Raw genomic sequence first — 12651 nt, forward strand, 5'->3', positions numbered from 1 at the left:
ATCCAACTTGAGATGATACTCTTGAATATTTGGAAATGTATTATGTACTATAAAATGAGTATTTCCTCACTTTACCACGTCACAAAACATCTTTTAATTTGTCTGCATTTTCTGTTTAATCCTGGGTAACTGTCTCTAGCTTGATAAAGTTGTTTGATTGACAGGACGATGAACGAGTTAAATACCAGTACCGGCAGATGCCTCGCCATCTTCTCTGTGATTGGTCAGAGGAGGTATTTAGACAGGTGGAACCGGGTGATGGGGAGGGGTGATGGGAATCAAGTATTTTTGACAGCGTGACAAATGACGCCAGGGGATCCAGAAGTGGAAACGTACAGTAGATCAGGTGACGAATGAGTAATGTCTCATTCAGGCAGAGATAATCCCTCAGCTGCAGAGAAAAAGAACAGCTTTGTGTAAACAGTTTGGAAAATAGCTGCGAGTCTCTAACACCAACAGTAAACAGTGTAGGAACTTTGTAGCTACTTAAACTTTAGTTTAATTCTTCAGTAAACACCTGAGGAACTTTTGAGCAACCGTCTGTGTAAGAATGAGTTATTAAATAATGTTAAATGTTAAATAAAATAAAGACTTAAATAAACACATTTAATGCTGAATTTAGATGGCCTGTGGTCGCCATAGCAACCTAAATTGACAACGGACAGACGATAACGTATTGTGCTGCTCATCTCCAAGTTTTGTGAAAAATATGTTGAACTGTCTAAGTATGCAGCTTTAAAGATTTTTTTTTTTTTTTTTTTTTTAGGAATTGTAGCCTTTATTTGATAGAGTTGGTAATCAGGGAGAGATAGCGTGGGGCAATGACATGCAGGAAAGGAGCCACTGGTCAGATTTGAACCCGGGCTGCCCACTTCGAGGACTACAGCCACTGTACATGAGGCGTGCAAACTAGCCTCAAAGCCAAAATGAGGGACATGTAACCACAGCCCATATTTACATTTACAGTTGAATTAATGAAACATGTGGTTTCTTCAGGCCTCTGTCATTATCTGGGTACTCCTCAAACGGGCAGTTTTAAAAATATAATATGTTGTTTATTTTACTGCCATGACAGTAAACTTAGTTTTTTCCAGCTTTCATAATAAATGTAGGATCTTCAAATGAGTTCAGAGCTACACAGAAGCTAGTTATTTATAAATCAAAATGTTTTAATATGTATAAAAACAACGAGAAAGACAACACACACACACACACACACACACACACACACACACACACACACACACACACACACACTATCAGGACACAGGTGTATCTATACAAATTGAATTCTACAGAGACAGAGGACATGTGATCTCTACAGGGACAACCCGGCCGCTTCACGCTCTCTTTGTCCGCTCCTCTCAGTGATCCGGGCCGAGGAGGTTTTCTTGTGACGCTGTGCTCTGGCTTGAGGAGGAAAAACAGTCTGTACATCAAACAGACCGCCCACTCACACAGTCTGTACATGACATCAGGCTTTGTGTCTCTTTGTTTGAGCCTGCTGGTGCTTCTTCACGACTGTACACCGCAGCGATCAGTCCATCCCTCCGATGTCGTGCTGTTTGTACGACTGTGAGACCAAACTCCCTGCAGACAAACACAGACACTGTCAACATGCATCCTGTTCTCTCTCCCAAACACAGCCCCAGAGTCAATAATAGGCAAATGTTAAATAAATATCAGCAGCTAATTAGTAAACACTTTTGGAGGAAGTGTGAAGTAATGTATACTGTATAATCATATGATTCATTTTGCTGTTACAGAATTGTAGTCTAAAATTCAAAGCAGACAAAATATGGAGACGTTAATGCTGATTACAAAACAAAAATATGCATCATTTTGCACACAAATCTGTCAAGACCAAAACAGAAACAGAGAAAGACAGGACCTGAGCAGCGCCCCTACAGACACACTTTCATGTCACACGAAAAGCCCAAAAGGAGCGAGGGTGGGAGTGGGAGCAGGAGGGTCAGAGGCCAAGCAGGAAGTAGACGTAGACTAGCCAGCTAGCCTGCAGGGAAACAAGCCGCACCATCCCACCGTTCAGCCACTTTCAACACCCATCTGCCAACTACAAGCCAACTTCACCGAAGTTTCAAATGACGGCCAATTAATCAAGTGAGGCAGAGGTTAGCAGAGGTCACATAAAGCCACAGTCTGAGGGATATGTGGGTTTAAAACACTTTTCTTATGTTTTCATTTTAAATTGAAGGTTAGAAGATTTTATTGACTATAATGGGAGTTATAATGAGTTTGTTCATCTCTCACTTTTGTCTGATTTAACAATCTGTGACATCATAACCAGCTATCTCCGCATCTTGTTTCATTGTTTTGGACTTTTAAAGTAGTTTTAACACATGCTGAACACAGGTTTACTCTGACTTCACAGCCTGCATCTCTGATCATCACACTGCAGAGATTCTTTAGCTCTACTTTGTCCACATGATGCATACTCAATATTTAGCAAGACAGATTAAGAGTAAGCAGCTTTTTCCAGCCTGAAAAGAAGCCGAGAGAACTACATGCAGCTGAAAGTCTAGCCGAGTTACATCACTGTATTACAAAACGCAATGGTTGAAATTCAACTACGTCAGAGCAGGCATGTTAATTCTGAGGCGCCTCTTAAAGGACATTAGCATAGACCTCAGTACACAAACAGAAAGAGCCACACAAGCCCCAAACAATGGGTTGATGAAGGTTTTTTTTCTGAGAAAATAATAAGATTATTTTTTTGTATTTTGGGGCTTTTTGCCTGTAGTTCGATAGGACAGTGGACAGAGTAGGAAACAGTGGTGAGAGCGAGAGACTGGGGAATGACATGCGGGATAGGAGCCACATGACGGACATGAACCCGGGCCGCCCGCTTGGAGGACTATATGCTCCGTACATTGGGCAGGACCCAATTGATAGGCCATCAAAACAAGAATTTAATGAGAATTTCATCCATTCCAAAATAACCATAGTGCTAGCTCTAGATTTTACACCTAGAACTCCTATATTCAGTGCTCTCAATACAAAGCTATTCCTTAGTTAACTGGACAAACTGTTCGATGTTATGCAATATTTTAATTTTAGAATCGACCCAAAGTTCTCGGTGGGCACAGGGTTTAGATTCTGTGTTTTGTCCTCTAGACTGTGGCTTTACAGCAGGCGGGTTTCTGTCAGTGAGCTGTGTTGTTGGGCGTTGTTGGGTGGGGTTGAGAGGGGGTGTGGTGGTGGGTGTTGGGTCGAAGCAGTACAGGGGAAGGGGTGTCTTTGTCCGTGTTTACACCTGGTATTAACATGTGTTCTGGAGGATCTGATATATAAGGGCAGCTCGAGATCAGCCTGTTCACATCTGACATTCAAGTGCATAAAACTAAAGCCTTTAGAGCTCTACATGGAAAAAAAACAGAGCTTTAATCATCTTCATTAGTCTGTAGAACTTATCTAAACAAATCTGTGAGCAGAGCGAGAGATAGAGAGCGCCCAAAACTGAGTTTGATATTAAGGCCTCACATACAGTTTTTTTTATTTTTTTTTTTATCTCTGAGTGTCTGAACTTCACTGCAGACTGGAGTCTCTATTAACAGTTAGAAATAGAGAAATACACCCAGGTTGTATCACCTCAGCTCCTCTGTATCTCCACTATGCTACTTTATTATAGTTATGAAATGTCTCACACATTTATGCATCCTCATCCCCCCCTACACTTGATCTGTATTTCAAAATAAAACATACACTTTCACTGACAATATGAGGGACAATTTTTCCAATTTTTTTCATGCACATCCCTCTGTTATGTATAAAATGTTTTATTTTCTGACAATGTGAGGAATATTAAGAATGTACTCGGACATAGTTAAGAAGTATTAACTACTACCCTCATTGTTTCTGAGACGAGATGAGTGATCAGATCTTGACGCGCCCTGAATGCATTCACACCTGTCCACTTGTTATCAGATCAATCATGAGGTCAATACCAGGTGTAAACAGGACTGTGAGACGGGCTGGGTTGGTGAGGTGTCAGTCAGACTAGCGGGGCTGCAGGACTAGCAGAGCTCCCAGACTCAGCAGCAGCAGGGCAGGTGGCTGAGGCATGCTTACCTGTGGCCAGGCCCCCCTCTGCTCTCCCCTTCATCCCTCCTCCTACTCCTCCTCCTCCTCCTCCTGGGCCAGAGCTGCCCAGGGCCTCCATGGGGAAGGCGGGCCGTTCGCCCCTGTAGGGCTTGGGCCTGAAGGGGAAGTCTTTGTCTTTACCTTTGGAGCCTTTGGGCCGGCCTGCTGTCTTCTTCTTGGACTTTCCATCGCCCTTGACACCCAGTAGAGGGTGCACCTCTGAAGAGAGACGGGATAAAGACAGTCAAAGGTCTGCTTTGAACAAATTAATTTATAAAAAGACAATCAAATGTTTGAGAGGTTAATCAAAGAGGAATGGTAAAGTTTGCATGAAATAATCAAAAAAATATGATCAAAAAAAGGGGGAGGAGTGGCTGTTTAAAATTTTAAATCAAGTAAAGACTCTGACCAGTGTCCAAAAATGTTTACATATAACCCTAAACATGACTTTGTATCTCGTGTGTTTTAGATTTCTTTCCCCCCTCACCATCACTGGGCACCCCTGGGAGCTCCACGGTGGTTGTGCGAGCCTTCTTCTTGGCCGGGCCTCCTTCAGACGAAGGCTGTCGCTGCTTCTTGTCGCCACTGGCCAGCGAGTCCTCTGGGGTAGCAGTCTGAGCTGAGGCGTCAGGTGGGGGGCCGAAGGGGTTTTCCTCTGGATCTTCAACCTCGGGGGCGATGGGAAGGTACAGCAGGGCTTTGTAGTCCTCCAGCTCCTCATCACTACAAGATGCAACAGAGATCCCACAGGCTTTAAAAGGATGAACAGAATCAAGCTTCTTGATCAAAACTTCAGTCCTATTCAGATATGAGATTAGTTTGAGGGATACTTTAAACTGTTTAAAGACTGCAGACCATGTGAAAGATTATATGACAGCCCATGTATGTACTCTGATGTGTTGCTTTGTAAAGTATTCAAAGTTACTGTAAAAAAAAAAAAAAGACTCAAAAAGATTCAGGCATGATTATCAGACTGTAGAAGATTCAAGTCAAATAAACACAGCATTTGTCAGACCAGACATGCAGCTTTGTTTGCAGTGATGAAATAAACCGTACTGTCGTTTCTCACCTGCTGCAAAACGCCACAATGGGATCCACGGTAGTGACATCCACCTCTTCATCCTCCGCGGCGTCTGCACCTGAAACACAAGAGCGAGATGTTGTGTGAGGCGTCCAGAGAGAACCAGAGACGACAGGGAAACCAATGACAGCAGAACAGATGATGGATCACCTTCAGTCTGCACTGCTGCTTCTTATTCTACTTATCTTTATGTGCAAATGATTTAGAAACTGTGGTTGAAGGTGAAGTGTAGAATAATCAGGTGACTGCTGTTTAAGCAACAACACAGATAAAAGGAAGAGATAAAACTGATCATAATAATGGAGTCAGATAAGACAAGATAAATTATTGTTATTGTATGCAAACAACAAAACTGCATTGTTGACAATCAGCTAGATAAAAAAATACAAACATTTGAAAGATGAAGAAACAATCGTAAATGAAGGTGAGTCTTTGGATTTCCAGCCATGGGAATGAAATTTGATGAGGAGTAAACAAACATTTAGCTGAAATGTTTCTGGATGTTTCACCATCATGACAGTGTTTCAAGTGTTTTTATTGATATTTACCAGATCTTATTTCTCAGTGTGATTTCACTTCTTACTCAGTTGTAACTTACTTTTGCCAAATAACTTTAAAGTCATGCTAGGATTAAAGATTTCAAAAAAAAATACCACTGTCACTGTTATCAACTTATAATGAAATTATGTTTACAGTGTAACCAACAAATGAGGGGGCGCTGGTAGCCTAGTGGTTAGTGCGTGCGCTCCGTGTACATAGTCCTCCAAGCGAGCGGCCCAGGTTCGAAGCCGACATGTGGCTCCTTTCCTGCATGTCATTACCCACTCAATCTCTCTGATTTCTGACTCTATCCACTGTCCTATCTCTAAAAATAAAGGCAAGAAAAAGAGCAAAAATGACAACAATTACAGGCCCTCTGTGAGCGAGACCACCTGTTAGTTAGATTGTTGTGTGTGTGTGTGTGTGTGTGTGTGTGTGTGTGTGTGTCTACCTGTCTGCTCAGGTTCACTTTTGTCTTCGTCCTCGATGTCGAATTCAGACTCTCTCTCCTCGTACTCCACATTTTCATCCAGCTCTTTAAAGTCTGGGGCAAAGGCGCTCCAGTTTTCCTGCAGACAAAATAAAAAGTCAACAAGTCGCTCGACCACTTAAACAAAAGACAGACTTTATTATTCTAAACATATTTTAGATCATTTTTAATTTTTCGGCTGTAGGTAAATTGCTGTTTACGTTTTTCCTATTTTTATCTTCATAGTTTTGGATCAAAATTAATTCATCCTATGCGTTGCCAGGTAACAAACTGTTTAATGTCAACCTGTACTCACCACTTGGTTCTGAGCCCAGATGGAGACCACTCCACTGGAGATGGAGGCGATAATCGGACGGACAGGATGCCACTGGAGAGAGGTGAACAGTTAAATTAACGGGTGAAGTGCTTTGTCAATGTTTTAATCTGTGCATGTTGTTCTACTGAGACAGACTATCATGACATCCTTACAGCGACATCCAGCAGGAGCTCTCCTCTGGTTCCGTGCAGGATCTTCACCAGGTTGCCGATGCTCTTCTCCCAGATGTAAAGGGCGTGTTGCCGAGCCGAGCCGGCCACGATGTACTCACCGTCCCCGGAGAAACAGCAGCGCTTCCACGGAGTCCTGCACACAGAAAACAAAAGACAGAGAGAATAAACACACTGAGACCAGAGAGAGAGAGAGATGCGGCAACACAAAATGAAACTGCTTTGAAAGTGAAAGTCCAAGAAACTTTGATTCAAGTCACAGACATTCAACAAATCCTTATAGCTTAGAAAGTTTTATCCAAGTGTGAAGCAAAGTTTAAGACTGCTTGTCCATTAGACCACATGAAATACATTCCAATCAGCAGAACTTAACAAGTCAAATCAAACAGAAAAAATTGCAACTGGAGTGAAATGTCGCCCTCTGCTGACATACCTGTTGACAAGATCCTGTAGTTTCTGCATGGGTTCAGGCTCCCCGTCTCTGCCGCAGGTCAGTATCTCCCTGCCGTCGTACACCCTGATGATCCTGTCCGCTGTGTTTATGAGGAAGCAACTGCACAGAACACAGGATATAAATGTGAAGAGTTAGAGACAGGCGCAAAGAAAGATCAGGAAGAACTCTCACAAAGGGCTTCACTGGAATAAGAATCTGTTCTTCAATTGACATGACATCAGTTTTCATTGAGTAATATAATAAAACTGTACCTCCAATAAAATATTTAATTAAATTAAAAGGTGTGTATTGTGTGGTTTAGATTGTGTTCATACTGAAAGGCCTGACACGACTAATCTTCATGTTGCCTCTTACCTTCCCTTGCGTGCAAATTCAATAGACTTGATGGCGGTGGTGTTGCTGGTGCCAGTTGTAACTCTGAAAGAGGCCACCAGCTCCTGAGTGTTTGTCTTCAACACAAGGATCTGCAACAACCAACAGAAGGGGACATTATGGTGACAGAATGAAATAAACAATCTGTGTGCCATTCATAAAACAGTTTCACTGTAAAATGTAAACCGAGGGAGAGTTACACATCCAACATCAGTAGCTACAGAGGTTTTTTCCTTCCTATAAATAAATATTAAATAGCTTTCTCGAGGTGCAGTGACGTGAATGAAAGGAGCATGGTTGGTTCCGTCTGACCTTTCCTTTGGCATTGCCAGTGTAGATGTACTCCCCCCGCCTGTCGAAGGCCGCCACCACATTCAAGTCTGAGTCGTCATCCACGGGCAGAACAACGTGTTTGGAGTCTGAGAGAGTCAACAAGACCGGGGCTGACTTCATGGGACACACCAGCACCTTGTCCCTAAAATATGAGAGTTTTGTAGATGACAAGTTAAAATGTCTTAGCAATGATCAAAACAAACTGGCGAACACCGAGCTGTGTTTCTGACGCAAAGTGTAACCTGAGATCAGATCACATACAACATGTACAGAAAGAAACTCGAGTAACTCACATGTCTCTGGGGTGACACTGAAGTTTCAGGATGGGTGACGGGAAACGAAACCTCTGGTCACAGTCTCCAGTAAGGACGTCCCACTGCGAGACAATGTTGTCTGTAGAAGCACTCACGAGCTTGTGGCCGTCTCGACTCCAGCTGTGCACACACACAGTGACAAAGCATCATTTAACTCACCATCAAACTGAACCAAATATAATGCAATACTAAACAGTGATTCCCACGAGCTGAGGTTTAACCCGTCAAGATTCAGCAGAGGAAGCTGTGGTGTCCAACTTGATGCTTACTTAATGTTGGATGTAAAAGTTTTGTTGTTTCATAAAAACCATAAGAAGAGACTCTTCAGGTGTTTTGATGAAAACGGAAATCAAAAAAGCTGGCAGCCTGTGTAGTTTTCAAACAAAAGCTGTGCTTTAAGACTTGTTAGTGAGGACTTAGTCTAAGATGGAACTGGTGAAGGAAGAAGAAGGAGGTGTCTGAGTGGATTAGTGCATTAGATGAGACTTTCACAGAGCAGTGATGACCACACACTGAACGATGTGTGTTGCGTCTTACCATAAAGAACAGACTGGATGGATGTGTGCACTGATGATTTTGGCGATCCCTCGTGTGAGGAAGTCCCAGATGACGATGCGGCCGTCGTTGCAGCCCACAGCCAGCAGGGTGCCCCAGCGGTTGAAGGTGCAGGTGAGGGCCATGCTGATACAGTCCAGAGTGCCATCTGCCTCCTTAAAAAACACAAACGGACAAAAACACACCCGCATTGAAACACAGCCTAAACGTTTTTAAAAGAAATACAGGAAGAGCTTCACATATTTTGACTGAATCAAATGATGAAACTTTATGTTGATCAGTGTTTGGATGATTTCTTGTGCACAATATGGATCAAACTTCTTTTAGGGTTAATGTGAACATTAAGAGATGGTGGCTTACCTCTGGATAGTTCTGCCCAAACGATTCTAGAAAATAAAAAAAGAAAAGAGACAGTGATGAGAAAAACTAAACACTAAAGACGTGAGGAAACACAACACAAAAGTAGAATTTAAAAAATAGCTAACGTTGACTAACTTAAGAATAAAGTCCGCAATTCATTTAAATGTACACAAAGAAAAATGCTGGAGTATTTACAGAACAGGAACCCTTTAAAAACATGTTAAATTCACTTAAGAGGAACAAGAGACATTTCAAGAAATGTGACATGGTCCTATTGTAAATAATTCAGGAAGGCGAATTAAATATAATAAACAGACTTTAACAGATGGAGACATTTATACCATAGTTGAATTTAAACAATCATTAACAAAAGAAGGTTATCTCACATGAAGCACCAAATTTAGAAAATAAATTATGAAGAAAACTTATCAAAGGTGACAATTAAAGAGAACAAAGAGAATCGTGGAGAAAACTAAAACATGAGTATTTAAGGTGATACTTATGTCAGAACATTAGTATCAAAATGGAAATAAAAGCCCTGACGTGGTTTTCTGGAAATATTTAAAAATCACAAAGAAACAAGCGTAGCACTTAAAATAAGTTACGACCTGTTGACTTTGATAAATACATGTGATGCAGATGTTGAATCAATGAGTGTTGAATAACAGAAGTCTCAATATTAATGAAATTAATTATGATTATGATTTTGACATAATCGAGTATCCTTATGATCTAACTCTGCACTTAAACTAAATTAAAGTAACATAAACTATATTTTCAAAAAGCAATACACAGAAACCCAAAAAGTTCAATATTATGCTACCTGTTCAAACACAAAACTATTCAATCGCATTGCTTTTCCACCTTCAAAGTCCGACGTACAACATTTAAGAGATACTGAAAATAGTAATAATAATAATAACTAAAAATAACAATAATAACAATAATAATAACAATAATAACTAAAAAAAAAATAATAACAATAATATAAATAATAATAATAATAACAACAATAATAACTAAAAAATAATAATAACAATAATATAAATAATAATAATAACAACAATAATTATAATAACAATAATAATAACTAAAAAATAATAATAATAATAATAATAATAATAACAATAATAACAAAAAATAACAATATTAATAATAACAACAATAATAATAATAACAATAATAATAACTAAAAATAATAATAGTAACAATAATAATAATATCTCACTGTACATCCTGTCATTAGTAGCAGCAGCTCATTTCATAACTTAATGAATCATTATAACGTTTAGAGTCAGCATCATTAGGAGTAGATGAACACATAAAGTTATTATAACACCTCATCATGTTGTTTACTTTCTCTTTCACAAATCTTTAATTCAATGAAACAAAGTGTCGATGCTAATATAAGCTAATATCCACAATACGTACTATACTACACTTTTACAACCAATGTTTACATTACGGCTCGACACAAAGCAAAGTGAGCAAATCAAAGTTACTTTTATTCCACTTCTTTACATTTTAACTGTTAAAATTGTCTAAAAAAAATAAGAATTTGACACGTAGCTGTTGGTGTTAGCATGCTAGGCTAACGCACAATGCTAACCACAACAAGAGCAAAGTGATCACGAAGTAGCGACAATGAGACCTTTTAGATTAAAAACAAACGTGTTTCATTATTTACCGAGCAGTTCCAGATTCATTGCCGGACGAAAGGCTAACCAGATGTCCCAAACGGTTTGATTTAAAAGAATATTGCACTAAATTTGACTCGTTATTCACTTCGTCGGTTTCACTCGGAGAGACTGGCGCCGAGTATCCAGTGAGGACCCCAAACAACGCGACCCATAATATGCCTGAACAAAAAAAAAAAAAGACCCCTGAAACAGTTTGTACACAAAATGTACAAATTAATCCAGTTTCTTTTCAGTTAAAGATTATAACCATATAACCGTTAGACTGAAAATATATTCAGACGTAATTCTTCCATTTCCTGATTTATGAATTTACAATTAAGACAATTTAACTTTAATTTTATCACTGATCATTTGTTTTTTCTTTCTTGTTCTTACGAAATGCTCTAAGCTACATATCTGTGTGTTTTGGCACTATTATCAGCACTATTGCTTACATATGCATGCCTTGTAAGAGGTTGTTGTTGTGTCTGGATGTGTAGGTAAATTGTTATGTTTGTACAATAGATTAATATTTGATGATGCCTTGCTGCCTGCTGTTCTGTTCTCATTTATACTGTTCTTGTTGTGTATGTCACTATGGATTCATAGATGTTGTGTTCAAATTATCCATTCAATGCTATGATGTATCTATTCTGTCTGGGGAATTTTACCACTCTACAAGCCCCTCGTAGGTTTTCCAGGCAATTCTCCCTCAAATTCTCTTGTAGTGTATTCACCTACCAGCAGGAGTTTGAAGGTGTTGGAGGAAGATGCTTCAGGTTATAGATGCTTTGAATAACGATTTTTTTCTGCTCTGTGACTCAGGATATGTTGACCTATGTTTGTATTTGTTCTGTGTTTTATGTCTGTAACTTTGTTTGTTGTGCTGCTGCGAAAGGGGGCCCAGCAGCATGTTCAACTCTGGGCCTTCAGCAGGTCAATCCGGCCCTGGTATTTAGAGGCATATGTGTGGTGCAGCAAGTGACATATATTTCAGGTCAATGAAAGTTGCTGCCAACATCACCGTGCAGAGCATGACCCTTGACTGATATCTACAGACTATCTTTAACTTTATGGTTTCGGTCTATATGTCACTCTATACCTGTCTGCTTGTAAACTATATGTCTGAGTCTCCCTTTGAACATATATCACACTATCAGCATTCACAGTCAGGTCACCGTCACACAGAAGAACACACAGTCCTCCTGGTTGTATCTCATGATTGAGGATCCGGAGCTGGAGCTGGAGCCTGAGCTCAAGAATGACACATCAACAGCCCGCAGCTGATTTCCTCTTTTCAAAATAAAGGCCTGAAATAAATTCACTTGAGTTGATACACATTTACATTTAGTTCGGAGTAAGTAAGTCAGCCAAAGTGTATGATTAAAATAAGTGATTATGTATTCTATATCACAGTGACACCTGTATCCCACATATTTACACATGAAAGTCAAAAAGAGATTTCACTTTATTTCTGAAATGAAGTTTTTCTGTGTATTTCCCATACTTCATTGTCAGACTGTGACCAATCAATGTCACACATGTAACAGTCACATGTGTGGGTTGGATGGTGAATAACAAGATCCTGATAGGCAAGCCAGGGCAATATATTATTTATATTGCACATTTCAACAACAAGGCAATTGAAAGTGCTTCACAAAAGACAACAAAAGCAACATGACAGAGGAAAAAATAAACATTAAAATAGAAAATCTAAATTATTAGGCAAAGACTCAATATGATCCAGGATAAATACTATTATAGCTGGAAACCCATCTGCTGTCATGACTTAAAACCCCTCTCCCTACTCAGGAACAGAAGCAGAAATCTGGAAAACTCATATCAGGACACAGAGCCTCATTACAGTTTACACACTTCATTCATAC

The 12651-nt window shown here is 39.8% G+C and overlaps 1 protein-coding gene across 2 annotated transcripts; it reads right to left on the bottom strand.

Annotated features, from left to right (window-relative positions):
• Positions 1 to 1145: 1145 nt before the first annotated feature.
• rbbp5 (retinoblastoma binding protein 5) lies at positions 1146 to 10920 on the bottom strand. 2 transcript variants are annotated; one of them, XM_065955197.1, is made up of 14 exons: positions 10774 to 10920; positions 9087 to 9112; positions 8709 to 8881; positions 8151 to 8291; positions 7837 to 7999; positions 7507 to 7616; positions 7132 to 7251; positions 6681 to 6834; positions 6508 to 6579; positions 6174 to 6291; positions 5171 to 5240; positions 4589 to 4824; positions 4243 to 4320; positions 1146 to 1590 (listed from the first exon to the last, which is right to left on the bottom strand). In XM_065955197.1, exons 1-14 carry the CDS (start codon positions 10790 to 10792, stop codon positions 1538 to 1540), a joined length of 1533 nt encoding a protein of 510 aa, XP_065811269.1. In that variant the 5' UTR covers positions 10793 to 10920; the 3' UTR covers positions 1146 to 1537. The 2 variants fall into 2 exon arrangements, with proteins under 2 accessions (XP_065811269.1, XP_020486403.1); XM_020630747.3 differs by having other exon boundaries at positions 4090 to 4320.
• Positions 10921 to 12651: the final 1731 nt, after the last annotated feature.

This window comes from Labrus bergylta, chromosome 5 (genome assembly GCF_963930695.1).
Source record: "Labrus bergylta chromosome 5, fLabBer1.1, whole genome shotgun sequence".
NCBI lineage: Eukaryota > Metazoa > Chordata > Actinopteri > Labriformes > Labridae > Labrus > Labrus bergylta.

Coding starts and splice junctions, on each gene's coding strand:
- rbbp5 (XM_020630747.3), bottom strand. Junction 8,882..9,086: donor TTGGGCAGAACTATCCAGAG/GTAAGCCACCAT, acceptor GTGTTTTTTAAG/GAGGCAGATGGCACTCTGGA. Junction 8,292..8,708: donor CATCCAGTCTGTTCTTTATG/GTAAGACGCAAC, acceptor GTGTGTGCACAG/CTGGAGTCGAGACGGCCACA.